At 40.7% G+C, this 16,848-nt stretch overlaps 1 protein-coding gene across 1 annotated transcript in view; it reads right to left on the bottom strand.

Moving 5' to 3' along the window:
- The window catches only part of CNRIP1 (cannabinoid receptor interacting protein 1), a 16,394-nt gene extending 5,753 nt beyond the window's left edge, over nt 1–10,641 (bottom strand). Inside the window, exons 1-2 of the mRNA XM_025867659.2 lie at nt 10,331–10,641; nt 8,147–8,297 (exon numbers count right to left, since the gene is read on the bottom strand). Coding sequence (XP_025723444.1) covers nt 8,147–8,297; nt 10,331–10,509 — 330 coding nt within the window. The 5' untranslated portion in view covers nt 10,510–10,641. The remainder of the gene's footprint in view (nt 1–8,146; nt 8,298–10,330) is intronic.
- Between the last annotated feature and the right edge of the window lie 6,207 nt (nt 10,642–16,848).

Raw genomic sequence — 16,848 nt, 5'->3', positions numbered from 1 at the left:
TCTGCTAGTACCCTGGTCTCTCATCAGACACCGAGTCTGCTAGTACCGTGGGCTCTCCTCAGACACCAAGTCTGCTAGTACCTTGGGCTCTCATCACACCGAGTCTGCTAGCACCCTGGTCTCTGGTCAGACACCGAGTCTGCTAGCACCCTGGTCTCTGGTCAGACACCGAGTCTGCTAGCACCCTGGGCTCTCGTCAGACACTGAGTCGGCTAGCACCCTGGTCTCTCGTCAGACACCGAGTCTGCTAGTACCCTGGGCTCTCATCAGACACTGAACCTGCTAGTACACTGGGCTCTCATGAGACACCGCATCTGCTAGTACCCTGGTCTTACATCAGACACCGAGTCTGCTAGTACCCTGGTCTTACATCAGACACCGAGTCTGCTAGTACCCTGGTCTCTCATCAGAGACTGAGTCTGCTAGTACCCTGGTCTCTCATCAGACACTGAGTTTGCTAGTACCCTGGGCTCTCATCAGACACCGCATCTGCTAGTACCCTGGTCTCTCATCAGACACCGCGTCTGCTAGTACCCTGGGCTCTCATCAGACACCGCGTCTGCTAGTACCCTGGTCTCTCATCAGACACCGAGTCTGCTAGTACCCTGGTCTCTCATCAGACACCGAGTCTGCTAGTACCTTGGTCTTTCATCAGATACCAAACCTGGTAGTACCCTGGTCTTGGACTTCCAGCCTCCAGAACTGTGAAGAATAAGTGTTTGTTGTTTAAGCCACCCAGTCTATGGTATTCTAAAAGTGACACTCCACTATATCCCTGGACATATTATTTGCCATAGTATCCATACAAGTTGCTAACTTTGGGACATTTTTATTTTACAACTGATGTGGAAGAGAATCATCAGAATCCAAGGAGAGGAGATTCAGCTGTCATCTTCAGTAACAAGGAATCTGAGAAGTTTGTTTTAAATAATTTCTATGGTCATGGTGCCTGGTAGCTCAGTCAGTCAAACATCTGCCTTCAGCTCAGGTCACGATCTCAGGGTCCTGGGATAGAGCCCCGAGTCAGGCTCGCTGCTCAGCAGGGAGTCTGCCTCTCCCTCAGCCCTGCTCATGCTCTCTCTCAAATAAATAAATAAAATCTTTAAAAAAATTCCTATGGTCTTACAACCTGTTGGCCTAGAATCACTATAGTACTTCTCTCCACTCACCATGCCACTAGAGACATAGGAAATTCACCAAGAATAAGGTCACTCAGAAATCCATTGACTTGGGCACCTGGGTGGCTCAGTTGTTTGAGCGATGCCTTCGGCTCAGGTCATGATCCTGGAGTCCCAGGATGGAGTCCCACATCGGGCTCCCTGCTGAGCAGGGAGTCTGCTTCTCCCTCTGACCCTCTTCCCTCTCGTGCTCTCTATCTCTCATTCTGTCTCTCTCAAATAAATAAATAAAATAAAACCTTTTAAAAAAAAAGCAATCCATTGACTTAAGAGCCCAGAATGACCTTATTATATTGATAGAAACATGATATTACTTCATTGGTAAACAAATTCAGTATAATAAGCATCTGTGACTTTTAGTGTGGCATTACCTATGAATTCCTACTGGATTCCAAGCCTCTCTTACTCCTGTACTGCTTGAAGTTTTATTAGCAAATACATGTTTTCCATTTCTCTTAATTGAACAGAAAGGACTAAAAGTTCTGAGAATTACAAAGTATGTTTAACTTTATAAGAAACTGTCCAACTTTTCCTAAGTGATTGCACCATTTTACATTCCTACCAGCAACAAGAGTTTTAGCTGCTCCTCATCCTGACAGTTAGCATTGCCAGCCCAGTCTACTGGTAAAGAAGAAGAAAGATAGTAAAGAGCAGAAATCAATGAAATAGAAAAGAACAAATAATAAAGAAAAACCATAAGGAAAGACTAGAGAAAAAAATAATGTAAAGAAATAATAAAAAAAAATAATGAAACCAAAATCTGGCTTTTTGTAAAGGTCTTAAAAATTGATAAACCCCAGGGGCACCTGTTTGGAGCATGCAACTCTTAATGTCAGGGTCATGAGTTTAAGCCCCACACTGGGTGTGGAGTCTATTTAAAAACATTAAAAAATAAAAAAATTGATAAACCCCTAGAAAAACTGAGCAAGAAAAAGACGACAAATTACCAATATCAGGAATGAAAGAGATGCTATTGCTATAGACCCCAAAGACCCGAAATTAGGAACTTTATACCAATACAGTTAATGAAATGGACAAATTCCTTAAAAGATACAAACTATCAGTAGACCTCCATCTACTAAGGAAATTGTATCTGTAGTTAAAAATCCTTCCAGAAAGAAAATTTCAGGCCCAAATGGCTTCACTCATAAATTCAGACGTTTAAGGAAAAACACCAATTCTACATAAATTCTTTCATACAATGGAGGAAGGAACATTTCTCAATTCATTTTATGAAGCCAAAGTTAACACCTTAACTTGGCAAAGATATTACAAGTAAAGGAAAATTGCAGACAAAAATTCCTCATGGGCTTACACATAAAATTTGTTTGAATTAGTAAATCAAATCCAGCGATAGGCTTTTACAACAGTACCAAAGAGTTTTATTCTTAGAACTCAAGGATGGCTCAATATTTTAAAATCCTTATAATTCACCATATTAACAAAAATAAAGGAGAAAAAGCCATTATTATCATATCCATGGATGCAGAAAAGGTATTTGGCAATTCAACATCCATTCATGATAAAAACTCTCAGCAAATTAGGAATAGAAAGTTCTTCAATCTGATTAAGGGCATCAATAAAAAAACCTATAGTTAACATCACCCTTAATGGTAAGACTGAGTTCTTTCCCTATAAGATGGGAAATAAGGCAAGAATATCAGCTCTTACTATTCCTATTCAGCATTATGTTGAAGGTCCTAGCTACCTTATGGCAAGAGGGGAAAAAAAAAAAAGGGAAAGTAAAACTGTTTCTTTTTACAGATGAACAACTGTTTGCAGAAAACACTAAGCAATATAATAAAAAGCTACTAAAATTAATAAGTGAATTTAGCAAGTTTGTAAGATACTATATCAATTTATAAAAATTGCTATATTTCATAAAGAAATACACTAGCACTGAACTGGTATTATTTTTTAATATTTCACCAATTTTGTAGGTAAAAATTGGTATTGCACTATTTGTATTTTTTTCACCAATAGTGAAATTAAGCCATTTAAAAATATATTTATTGGTTATTTGTATTTCTTCTTCTGTGAATTGCCTATTTATTTTTGCTTATTTTCCCTTTTCCCACATCCTATTGTTATTTTTTTTCTCATTGGTGTCTAAGAATTATTTGTATATTAAGTTACAGATCTTGCCAAATGACTCCACAGAGCAGACACAAAGGAACAACTTTTCTGTTTGGGAGGACATGCATACGGCTACCTACCTCTGCATGCACAGCCTCCTAACAAGCTTGCATACCCTGTTACCTTATTCATCCTAACTCCCATCAGTCTCTCACTGAAGAGGGCCAACAAAAGGGGAACCACGGAATGATGTGTGCAGACAGAATCTCCACCTGGACTCTCCCCTAGGAGGGACTGAATGGGGCATCAGTCACGTTAAGGTACAAGTCAACACTGTTGTTTGAAATTGGGGTTGAGAGCTTTTAGACCCAGGTAATTCACTCCCGCTACCAGGGCCCCTGGAAATATCTGAATAAAGAGATCACTGCCATCAGCCTAAGTCAGATATCACTGGACTACTTCCTGACTTCAGCTTCAGTGGGCAGTAAGGGGCTGTGGAAAGTCACTGTGGGCCGCAAGCCAAGTCTGCACCGGCAGTGGCTGAAAATCAAGGCCACATAGCCTGGGAGACAGTGCATGTTACACGTAAGTTTTTCACCAATTGTTCATGGAACACTACATCAAAAACTAATGATGTAATGTATGGTGATTAACAATAAAAAATTTTAAAAAAAGTTTTTTTCCAATTGTTACGTGCCTTTTAATTTAAATTCTCTTAATGAAAATTTAACTTCATGATTTTTTAAAGATTTTATTTATTTATTTGACAGAGAGAGACAGCGAGAGAGGGAACACAAGCAGGGGGAGTGGGAGAGGGAGAAGAAGGCTTCCCGCGGAGCAGGGAGCCCGATGCGGGGCTCGATCCCAGGACCCTGGGATCATGACCTGAGCCAAAGGCAGACGCTTAATGACTGGGCCACCCAGGCGCCCTTAACTTCATGATTTTTGACAGAAATTTTATAGTGCATGTAATCAAAGCTTTCAATTTTTAGCTTTGGATATCTTCTATTTCTTTTGGGGTTAATTCTTTTAATATTAATTTTTTAAAAAGTTGACTTTTTACAGTTAACCCCTTGAACCATCTGAAATATATTTTAGAGTATCGTATCAGGAAAGAATAACAGTGATGTTTCCCCCAACTAGCCAATAATCCCAGCATTATTTGTCCAATGATTAAAAAATTAAAAAAAAATACTTTGAAGTAACTTCACACTCCTAAGAAGTTGCTCTTGTATATCCTTAATTCAGCTTCCCTTACTGGATTCCCCTATTTGATTAATTGGATTACTTGCACATTTCAAGACTTCCTTGTTGTCTCTGAAGGTGTGGTTGTGTCTGTAATTTACTTAAGCTTGAAACATTGATGACACGGATGACAAAAGTCATAAAATAGGTTAAAGGCTATGTGAGGCTTTCATTACTAGAATGAAATTTGAATTTAACATTAGAACTGCTGACTTAATCAGGAAAACTTCTCTAACTTCTGTTTTCCTTAGAATCAGCCTATTACAGATAAGATATAAATACATGGCCAATACTCATACCAAAAGCCATGTGATCATTGTTGGAAAAATCAACTATCAATCACTTACTTCTAGATGTGGACATTCCATGTAAGAACCTAGGCTTTACTACTGAGACTCATAAAATGTTAATACCATCTTAAATCCTTTGTAAGATGATGTACAGTATAAACATATAAATCAAGTCTGAATGAGGGAAAAGTTAAATAACAAAATCTAAAATTACGGAACAAATCAAAATAGACTGTCAACTCTGTGGAAAAATAACTTTCTCAAATTTAAATATAAGAAATCATAAAGGAAAATGAGAGGTTTAAATGTAATTATGTTTCTACACAATGGAAAATGTAAGCAAAGCAATACTGAGAGAAATAGGACAGATATGACAGATCTTTATTTTTTTAAAGATTTTATTTATTTATTTGACAGAGAGAGACACAGCGGGAGAGGGATCACAAGCAGTGGGAATGGGAGAGGGAGAAGCAGGCTTCCCGCGGAGCAGGGAGCCCGATGCGAGGCTCGATCCCAGGACCTGGAATCAGGACCCAAGCTGAAGGCAGATGCTTAACGACTGAGCCACCCAGGTGCCCCTATGACAGATCTTTAAAAAATCTTTACTAGGACTCTGTTTTTTAAGATTTTATTTATTTGAGAGAGAGAAAAAGAGAGTGCATCGGTGTGTTCACACAAGCGGGAGGAGGAGCAAAGGAAGAGGGAGAGAGAGAATCTCAAGCAGGCTCCACTGCTGAGTGCAGAGCCAGACGTGGGGCTCAATCCCACGACCTGGAGAGATCAGGATCTGAGCCAAAATCAAGAGTTGGAGGCTTAACCAACTGAGCCACCCAGGTGCTCCTAGGACTCTGATTTTTAAAAAATAATCTTCGATAGAAATATTAACAAAACATGAAAGAACTAATTTACACACACAAAAATAAAATTAAATGTTGAAATGTTCATTCTTGTAAATGATAGTAAAAAGTAAACTAGGAAAAATTATTTTTAAAATAATTCCCAATGATGTCATAATTATAGCAAAGCCACCAGACTTCTATACTGCTGCTAACATTGTAAAATGTCACATACAACACTTTAAAAAAATACCCGAAATGGCCGTATGTGGGAACAGCCATAAAATTCATTCCTTTTGGGGGCGCCTGGGAGGCTCAGTCAGTTAAGTGTCTGCCTTCGGCTCAGGTCATGATCCCAGGGTCCTGGGATAGAGCCCTGAGTTGGGCTCCCTGCTCGGCGGGGAGTCCGCTTCTCCCTCTTCCTCTGTCTCTGCTCGCTCTCAAATAAATAAATAAAATCTTTAAAAAAAATTCATTCCTTTTGACCAAATAATTTTACTCCTATTGAAGTAGCAGCACAGAATAGTTCATTATAGCACTTTTTATGATGAGAACAATTGACATATCTAATATCTGAGGAGTAGTCTAATCATTACAATACAGCATGGTAGAGTCTTATGTTGCCATTAAAACTGTAACAATGAACATGTAGAATGTTGGACAATTACATAATAAAATGGTTGCAGCTATAAAATGTATATGTGTGGAATGTAATCTGAAAATGAACTGAGTCAAAATGAACTGTTGCTTTAAAAATTTGCTCAAGTTTCTGAAACCTATGTTACTTAACATTTTTTTTTTTAAATCCTGCAAATCCCTTGAGATGCTGGGATGTATCTGCAGCCCTCCTCTCTGTATCTGTGCCCAATAAAAAGGAATCCTACAGGGACTTGCTGGCCCTCAGTCCTATTTGGTGTGTTCCTAAATGGTAGTATTTGAGAATCTGACTTTCTTCATCACATAGCTAGCATCATCCCCTTAAGCGTAAATTTGTAATCCTTATACCACGTTAGAGCTGAAAGGGGCCTCAGAGATCAGGTAGTGGAATCCACCTAAGCTGCTCCAGCTTTATCATCTTGAGTCAGTCTCTGCCTCACTCTCTGCTCCACCCACATGGGGCTTCTCTCCTTCATTACAACACATTACGCTCTCCCCCCAGCTCTTGATCTCTGTTAACTCCTCTTTCCTCAAGTGTTCCCTCTTCTCTTAACGCTCATTTATTGTTTATTTCTCACGAAAACCATCCCCAAAATCTTGGATTAGAATAAAACCCTTGATATATGCTCCAAGGGCACCATGATTTTAGTACACTTTGTATAATAATTATTTACTTTATTATTGATAATCACATATGAAGTATGTTTTCCTTCTCTGGATTAGAAGCCCCATGAAGCCAGGAGTATCTATTTTGTTCATTAATCCTCCTCCAGTGCCTGATAGATAAGAAATCTCCATATATTTGTTGGTGAATCAAGCAAATAAAAAATTAATAAAATAGAAATCTAAAAATCCTAAATAAAATATTAGCATATTGAATTTAGTGATATATTTTCAAAAATATGTAACATTTAAGTAGGGTTTATTTTAGGAAATAAAGGGTAGTGTATTATATAATTATTAATGTATCAAAAGAGATCAATTATTTCCATAGATGGGAAAAGGAATTAGATAAAATTCAACACATCTCCCAATTAAAAAAAAATGTCTTGGGGCCCCTGGGTTGCTCAGTCAGTTAAGCATCTCCCTTTGGCTCAGATCATGATCTTAGGGTCCCGGAATCAAGCCCTGCATAGGGCTCCCTGCTCAGCGGGGAGGCTGCTTCTCTCTCTCCCTCTGCCCCTCCCCACTGTTAGTTCTCGCTTGCGCTCTCTCAAATAAATAAATAAAATCTTTTAAAAAAATATCTCTTAGCTAGAAAAAAGGATGCTTTAACACGATAAATATTTAAAACACTGTACCTAACAGTAAAACCCTGAAGACAAGGATACCCCTTACCACCATTAGTGGTAAGGGGTATCCTTTACCACCATTAGTGAGCAACAGAATTCTAAAAACATTAGCCAATGGAGTAAGGCTAGAAAGAAGATTCAGAAAATGATAGTTGTATGTAGATTATGACTGCCAATCTGAAAAACCCAAGATTAAATGAAAAGTTTTAGTAAGCAAGTTCAATAAGAGGATCAGTTACAAAATACATGAACACACTATAAAAGCAATACATTTAAAACAATGCATATTAGCATAAGAATAGACAGATCAATGGAATAGATTAGAAAGTGTAGAAAGAGATTTAATTTTTTTTGCCATATAAGAAATTACTTTGAGACTGACCATTGAAGAAGCATGGATTATTTAATTAATTGTATTAGGATATTATGGACAAATAGATTCCAATATGAAACTATGAATTAAAATAATATTTCATAATTTCATAATATTTTCTTTATTTCTTAAGGGGAGATACTGATTGTTTTCTTTTCTATGGTTTCCATTTGCCCTGACACCCTCATGCAGGCCTTACCGGCATTGTGATCTGGATGGGTTGCCGTTCTCCACTCTTGGTTGGGGCCACACCTTCTGTGTCATATGTGCCCGTATAAACAATTCTGTCCCCATCAGGCTCTTTAGACTTCAGCTCCAGTGGGACAACCACACCGCCAATGGAAATGTTCCTGCAATGGACTGGAGTTGACTACATATGGTAGGAATTAATTTAGGCACCCTGTCCTGGTCTGGACCATAACCCTAGGCAGGAATCCTACAGGGTTTGATTAAAGGAGACATCTGGTGGGGTAGAAAGTTCTGAAAGGTCAGGAGGCTTGAGTTCTCCAACTTACCAGTCACGTGACCCTAGAGCAACTACTTAATCTCTCCGGACTGACCTTAGAATTCTCATCCAGACTACTTGTACGAGACTGAGTGGAACTCTTATCAGTCCTACTCTATAGTTTCTTATCTGTGGGACTATTAAAAACTTACCTATACCCAGCCTCATCCCAAGCCCCAGAATTTAGAATTCAATGTGGTCAGGTATGGTTTGGGCACGGTAAATTTATTTTAAGTTTCTCTAGGTGATTCTAATATACAGGTAGGGTTGAGAACCAAGAACCACTGAACTAGCTCTTAAATGATTTTTTTCTGTTCCAATAGAGATCCCATGATTTGGGGTACACAAAGCCAACCACAAAACCAGAAATTCTCACTGGCATCATTCCTTTGTGTTAAGTTAGTGACTCTCAAGAGTTAGTCCCTGGATCAGCTGTCAGTATTACCTCCTCATGTATTAGAAAACAAATTTTTAAGCCCTACCCCAGACATAGTAAACTGGAAACTCGAGGGTGGGGCTCAGCCATCTGAGTTTTAACAAGCGTTTTAGGTGATTCTGACAGACACTCAAGTTTAGGAACTACTAGGTTAGGGCAATGAAACACCCTTGATAAAATTAAAATGTAAAGAGAAAAAGTTCTGTCATTAACACAAATTCATTTTAGATTAGTTAAAAAAATAGAGAACCACCTTGAAGAAAATGGGATAGAGAACAGTTAACTTGGGAGAATTTGCCAGGAAATAAGGGAAAGGAAAAGTCTGGATTATATGGAGATGCACAGAACACTGGGAAATGTGAAGGTAACTGGTGTGTGGAGCTTTGGGGGCTTGGTGACAAGCAGGGGGGCCAGGAGTACTAGAAACAACCCAGTGTGGTTCTAGGTCCTTGAATTAGGGCCTGACACCTAGAAGGCCAACACACGTTTATTGAATTAATGACTACCCATGGAGACTGCAGCTATAAAAGGTATCTGGTGGACTCAAAGCCCTTCCACGCCCCGCTTCCACATTAGCCTTCACACCATATTTAGGTGGAAGCTGAGAGGTAAAGGACTCCATCCCTAGATACTTCCCTATAAGCTATGGCACCCTTCCATTCTGACTTTCTAGCCAGAAGTCTAGTGGGTGCACCAAACTGTGGTAGCAGGGAAGAGATAATCCCTGCCACAAATAAACCAAGAAACATCCTTTTGTTGCCAGGATATGGCGAATCCCAGACACCATCCCCAGGATGAACAAACAACTCAGCAGAAAATGAAAAACACATGTTAAGGAAAACGGTGAGACTAGGCCTAAGGCGAGGAGGCTGTGCTCTGACTTGTGCCTGCCCCTCCAGCCCCAGGGTCTCCAGCCACGTAGGGGGGGATGGATGGTGGAATAGGGAGCGTCCCTTAGGGAGCCCCAGTAACTACCTCACACCCTCGCCTTTACACCTCATTCCTCAGCCTTTCTTCCTCCTTCAGCCTCGCGGTTGGCAGAACCCCGCGGGACGCGAGGGCTGGGGAGAGGAGGGCTGGGATTGCGGTAGGTGAACGACCCGGGGTCCTGGGGGTGCGCCGAGGGCTGGGCAGAAGGGATGAAAAATTTACAAGAAAATAACCCCCCGCGACCCTCCCTCCAACCCTGGCTTCCTGACGCTGTTTTAAACATCCCTCCCCGAGACGGGTGGAAGGACACGTGAATAGGGAAAAAGCAAGCGTAAAACAGAAGAGGGGACCAAAAGGAACAGGGAACTGACCTCTTCCCCCCACCCCTGAGCCGCTGGGCATGACGCGAGGCCAGAGCGGCCGGGGAGAGGCTCAGGCTGTCCCGGGGGCCTCGGTCCTCCGCGCGGACCCCAAGGTGGGGTCGGGCAGCCCCGGCGCGCGCGCTTACTCACTCGACCTGCAGCGTGGTGGGCTTAATCTTCACCTCCACCTTGTAGGAAGAGCCGGTGAGCAGCTTGATGGTGCGGTTCTGGCCGAAGCGCTGGCCGTCCACCTTGAAGAAGACCGGGCCGTCGTTGGGCTGGATGCGCAGCGCGATGGAGAGGCGCACGAGACCCGGCAGGTCCCCCATGGCTGGGCACGGAGCGAGCACGGCGGCTCCGCCGGGCGGAGGGCTGCGACCGAGCGGCTGGAGCGCTGTGGGCGGAGAGGAAGCTCGGGGCGGGAGAGGGAGGTGGCGGAGGGGAGGCTGCAGCTAGGAGCCCGAGCCGTTGCGGCCGTTCGCCCTGGCTTTTGAGGACCAGCTCCGGAGGTCGTGGCCTTCCGCCCCACTCCGCAAGGAAGCGCGCCGGGGAGACAGCTCCGAGGCCCCGAGCTTCCCCATCCCCCGCCCCTGTGCAGCGCCCTGCGCGCCCTGATGGGTTCGCTCCGGCCCTTAGGCCTGGGGCAGATCCGCGCAGCTGGGGGCGAGAGAGTTAATCCTGCTTACGCACCACAATCCCCTTCAGCTGGAGAAGAGGACATTTAGGCTCCTCCTAGAGCCGCGCGGGGCGGGCGGAGGAGAGGATTGGGCGGGAGGAGGTATTGGGGTACTGGGGTTAAGCAACACTACACCAAGGACCGAGACCTCGGAATCTGGATACCATTTTGGTCGACTAAGGGATGTGGACACCATTGCTCGAGAATCGAGCCCCAGGCGGACAGGAGGAGGCTGAGAAGCAAAAGGGAGACGGGAAATGGGGCAGGAAAGAGCTAGCCAGTGATTTAAATTTCAGGAAATAAGAGTCTTTCCAAAGCTTAGGGGAAATGGCCGAGGGAAGGCGCAATTCCATCTAATGTAAACCTGAAAGCTACACTGGGTTAGAAATGTGTGCAAGAAAAAGCAAAAGAAAATAACCAGTATGTATTCAAGGAACTACACCTTCTTGTAGGTGTGTATTTCTATTATGCATATTCTTGTCTCAAGAATGACACGGTGTAATGAGTTATATTTACATGCATCTTGAAAGGTGAGCTATTAACCCTGTAAAAGGCTTGCGTCTAAGGCATAATTTGTGACCAAGATTATTGACAGGGCACCCCTTGCGACACGGCAGAATTTAGGTTTGCATTAATAGCGTGATTAGAGCGTTTCCATGGGAGAAGTCCGTTGACAGCTGGTGATTTTCGAAGTAAGAGGAGTCCAAGGCTATTAAGGCTCTACTGGGCATGGTTTCACAAAGCGGAGAGTAAACACCTGCTTCAGCACCACCTGGGTGGATAGTACCAGAGCCAGTGAGCACACCTGGGGAATGGAGAAGCTGGTTAGTGAGGACAAATGGGTTGGGAGGGGTCGTATGGTTTTTATTCAGTCAGATTAGTATTGCTTTCCTTTAGAAATACCATCATTTCGAAAGTGATCTGTTTCCTACATTATTCTACAAAAATACATCAGATTTCTCTCATTTCTGAATTGTTTGCAATATATCCTACACTACTCTTTGAATAGTATTCAATTTTGTAGGCTGCAGAGTTTTGTGTAATTGTTTGCTTCTCTACATTGACAAATTTGCTCACCACACCATAATCGTTAATATTAAATAAAATCCCTTAAAAAAACCCTGATACATATATTCCTTACATGAAATGTATTTTGGCTCCCCAATAAGATTGGGAGCAGGAGCTCTTTTTCAGATCACCAAATAATATCTACTGTAGTGTCTTCTGCAAAGGAACCCATCAAATATTTGTGTTTATCCAAGTTGTTCAGACTTCACTAGAAGGGAGGGAATAAGGCTGGAGAGAATGACTTGAAAATGTTCCTTGGCAGGAGAGGCAGTTTGTGTAGTAGGTAAGCCCAGAAGCCTTACAGTCAGACTTGTTAAAATCCTCATTTCATCACCGTGCCAGTTGTGTGACCTTGGGCAAATTTCATAACCTCTCAGAAATGGTTTTCTCATCTGTAAAAGGGCTGGAGGAAAGCAGATGCTATCCCTTTGATAGGGTTGTTGTGATAGTCAAATGAGATGATGCACATTCCAGTGCCCGACTCTAATATTAGCTATTGTTATTAAGTGGAGGGAAATACAAATGGTCAATAAACATATCGGGATGCTCAACCACATCTCTAGTAGAAAAGCCAGAGGAATGTAGACCAAGTCAGTAATATCAAACTTTTTTTGTCTATCAGCTTGGCAGAATTTTCAAACACTTTAAATTCAATATTGGTAAAGATGTAGGGAAATCAGCACTGTCATAACCTGGTGGAAGAATATAATTGCAACAGCCTTTTATTAGAAGAAATTTAATTAATTTATTGAAAGTTAAACCATAAATGGGGTGCCTGGCTGGCTCAGGTAGAGCATGCAACTTTGATCTCAGGGTTGTGAGTTCAAGCCCCATGTTGGGTGTAGAGATTACTTAAAAAATAAATAAAAAATTTTTTAAAGTTAAAAAAATTAAACCATGTATTTATGGATGTGTCTGTGAATGTATGTATGTATACACACACACACACACACGTACTGCTGAGTCAATAATCCTACTTTTAAAACCAATCCTTCAGAAAAAATAAAGGCATTATTACATTGGATATATGTAATTTGGGTGTTAATTGCAACATTGATTGTAAAAATCAAAACAAAGAATAAACTGAATGTCAACCAATAAATACATGGCTGAATAAATTCTTATATACCCATGGTATAGAATTTATGCCACTGTTAATATAATAAGTTATTCGTTGTATTGGCAAACATATATGCTAAAGCTGCTAATGATAAAAGCAGGGTGGCTACACAGTGGCAAACTGTGGCACCCTGAGGGTAAGCACTTTGTTTTATGTGTTGCTGTATCCCAGCCTGCACAGAACAATGCCTGGTACATAGTAGGTACTCCATAAATATTTGTTGAATTGAATTTCTGTCCTTGTTTTAAACATGTTCATATGTAAATTCTCCCATATCTTGAAAAGTAATGAGATCCATGTGATTTATCTGGAGTAATGTAAACTGAAAAAAATCTAATTGCAAATAATATCTATAGTATGATGGTATTTCAAAACACTAAAAATTTTAAAATCATATGCATGTGTATATGTTTTTATTAGCTCTTTTTTAAGAAAGTAGAAGGTACACAGCACATGTAATTTTGGTTACTCTGGTGGATAGAGAGTGGAAAGAGGGTGATACTCTTGAAATTATTTTAAAGTCTTTTTGGAAGTTTTACTTTTTTCCTCCACTTTTTGTTCAGTAATCTCAGTCTCAAGTCACCTTCCATCTGTGTATTGAAAAGAGTATTGGATGTGGAGTAAGATGACTTCAGTTTGAATGCTGGCTCAGCCACTAATTGGTTTCTTTATGCAAAGCACTTAAAATCTTTGCATTTCAATTTTCATTATGTGTAAAATGGGAATTAAAATACATCCTTCCCAACGCTATGAGAATTAAATGAGAAGATGGAGAGCATTTGAAAAAATAAGTTACTTTTCAAATATGAGGTGTTAGGGATGCTGGGCAAAATGCGTTAGGGATACCATTTTGAGAATGATAAAATGCAACTTCTTAAAATGGAATTAATAAATGTAAAAGTAACTGGAAATTTTCCTATACTGATAGAAATGTGCAAAGACTATGGGTATGCAGTATAATGGATCTGTGTTTGTATCCCAGGTTCGCTGATTATGGGCTGGTGACCTTGAACAAGCCAAGCTGCTTAACTTCTGAGTTGTTCTATGATAATGGTAACATATATGATGCTCATAGAACCCAATGAGATTATATAAAACACGCAGGAGTATCAGTCACATATAGATACTTAATAAATTATAGATATTTTTGTTTATTTGAAAATATATTACTATATATATATTTAAAGATTTTATTTATTCATTTGCCAGCAAGAGAAAGAGAGTACAAGCAGGGGGAGTGGCAGGCAGAGGGAGAAGCAGGGATGCTGGACTTGATCCCAGGACCCCGAGCCGAAGGCACACGCTTAACCAACTGAGCCACCCGGGCATCCCTATTACTATATTTTTAAGATCTCTAATGTTATTACCTCAAATTGATGTCCTAAAACATTGTCTATCAACAGGCAACTGTTATTAGTATTCTTTTGGAAATTGGTAAATTTAGCCCAAGTGAATGGTGCGCATAGTAGAGGAATCAAGTCAACAACTTTCCATGTTCACTGTTCATTCTCTGTGCTGAATTCATATTACAGACTTCAAAAAGCAATCGGCATTATTACACAAGATATAGCTCTATGTGTGTGTGTGTGTGTGTGTGTGTGTGTATAAACATGGACGTACATATAAAACCCAATCCCAGTACTCTTAGCTACTTTTTTTTTCATTTAATCTATATTCAGGTACAGTTTAACATCTGCAGGAGCTCTTTCTTTCTTTCTTTTTTTTAAAAATCAGTGTCAGTAATTAACGATGTACCAGACTCCTCTTCTCCTGCCTCAGATTGACTTCCCATCAGAAATCTCAACTAGTTTACTGTCCTTTTTTAAAAATTTTTTATTGTTATGTTAATCACCATACATTACATCATTAGTTTTTGATGTAGCGTTCCATGATTCCTTCTTTGTGCATAACACCCAGTGCTCCCCGCAGAACGTGCTCTCTTTAATACCCATCACCAGGCTAATCCATCCCCCCACCTACTGTCCATTTTATTAGGATTTCCCTTCCTAGTTTCATTTGCTAGACTTGAAGGCAAAGCCACTCTCCTGGACCAATTCTGGAGAATCCAGGTCCTACCTTAGGCCCAAAGGATTTTGTGGCCATGGTGATGAGCCATGGCCTACTCTTTATCTGTTAGACCCTTGGGGGAATCTGTTTACCTTCTTACACAGTTATTGTGCAGACTCTGGCTGAGTGATGGTGATCCTCACCTCAGTTCTTGCTTGCATTTGTTCTGGACCAATTTAGCATAAGAATTTACATCCAAGGGGCGCCTGGGTGGCTCAGTCGTTAAGCATCTGCCTTCGGCTCAGGTCATGATCCCACGGTCCTTGGATCAAGCCCCGCATCGGGCTCCCTGCTCCGCGGGAAGCCTGCTTCTCCCTCTCCCACTCCCCCTGCTTGTGTTCCTGCTTTCACTATCTCTCTCTCTGTCAAATAAATAAAATCTTTAAAAAAAATTTACATCCAAATAAAACTTTTGTTGATTCCTGCTATGAATGTTATCTGTGAACAACCAGGATAATGGTACTCACTTTTTCTTCGCAAATGTAAATAAATATTCAATTAAAGCTAGATTTCATAGAGATGGCTTTCTACTTTTTTCTGTACAGACTTTTTAAAAACAATTGTGGTTGCAATATGCATAATATAAAATTGACCGTTTTAACCAGTTTGAAAAGTGTGTAGTTCTGTGGCATTAAGTACGTTCATCATTGTTCAACCACTGCCAACATCCATCTCCAGAATGTTTTTATCTTCCCCAATTCAAACTCTGCGCTGGTGAAACACTAAGTTCTTTTTTTTTTAATTTTTTGTTTTTTGAAACACTAAGTTCTTATTCTCCCCTCCTCCCAAGTCCCTGGAATGTTATTCCTTGGCATCTCTGTATTCCTTGCTCTTTCTCTCCATTCAGGCCCCTCATCAAATGTTGGCTCATTAGAGAGGCCTAAATTTAGCCCCCATGCATTCCACCTACTTTATTGTTTTTTTTTCAGAACATTTGTCAGCATCTGGAGTTATAAAATATACATTTACTTGTCTACTTGTACATTGTTTCCTCCACCAGCATATAAATACCTTTAGGGGAGGGATTCTATCCTATTTACAACCTTCTTCCCAGTACCTAGAACTGAGACCAGCAAATAATAGGTGCTTAATATTTGTTGAATGAATCAGTGAATGAATTAATTTTTCAGAATTATTAGTAATGAACCCATCCAGCAAGGCCCAAGTCAAGTCTTGCCTTCTCCTTAAAGCTGTTACTGACTAGCCCACCCCTCACCAATACTCACTTCCTTTGAAGTCTTAGAGCAATCACAATATAGTCAACTGACAACTAATTGGAAAGTTGGGGGCAATGGCAGACTGCAGGAGGAGAAGATGGACAAGTATAACCCTAATTTGTAATGAAAATAGAATTAGTCAAAATCTAATACAAGGGCGCCTGGGTGGCTCAGTTGGTTAAGCGACTGCCTTCGGCTCAGGTCATGATCCTGGAGTCCCGGGATCGAGTCCCGCATCATCGGGCTTCCTGCTCAGCGGGGAGTCTGCTTCTCCCTCTGACCCTCCCCCCTCTCATGCTCTCTCTCTCTATCTCATTCTCTCTGTCAAATAAATAAATAAATCTTTAAAAAAAAAACAATTGTCTTTAAAAAAAAAACTAATACAAAATGAATATGATATTTAGAGTACATTTAATATTTTATTTATTTACTTATTTTTTAAGTAGGATCCATGTTCAGCATGGAGCCCAATACAGGTCTTGAACTCACGACCCTGAGATCAAGATCTGACTGAGGATCA

This window comes from Callorhinus ursinus, unplaced genomic scaffold, assembly GCF_003265705.2.
Source record: "Callorhinus ursinus isolate GAN/ISIS: 27379988/994484 unplaced genomic scaffold, GSC_fseal_2.0 scaffold10, whole genome shotgun sequence".
NCBI lineage: Eukaryota > Metazoa > Chordata > Mammalia > Carnivora > Otariidae > Callorhinus > Callorhinus ursinus.
Note: the sequence above shows the minus strand (reverse complement) of the source record. Positions and strands in the feature narration are given on the sequence as shown.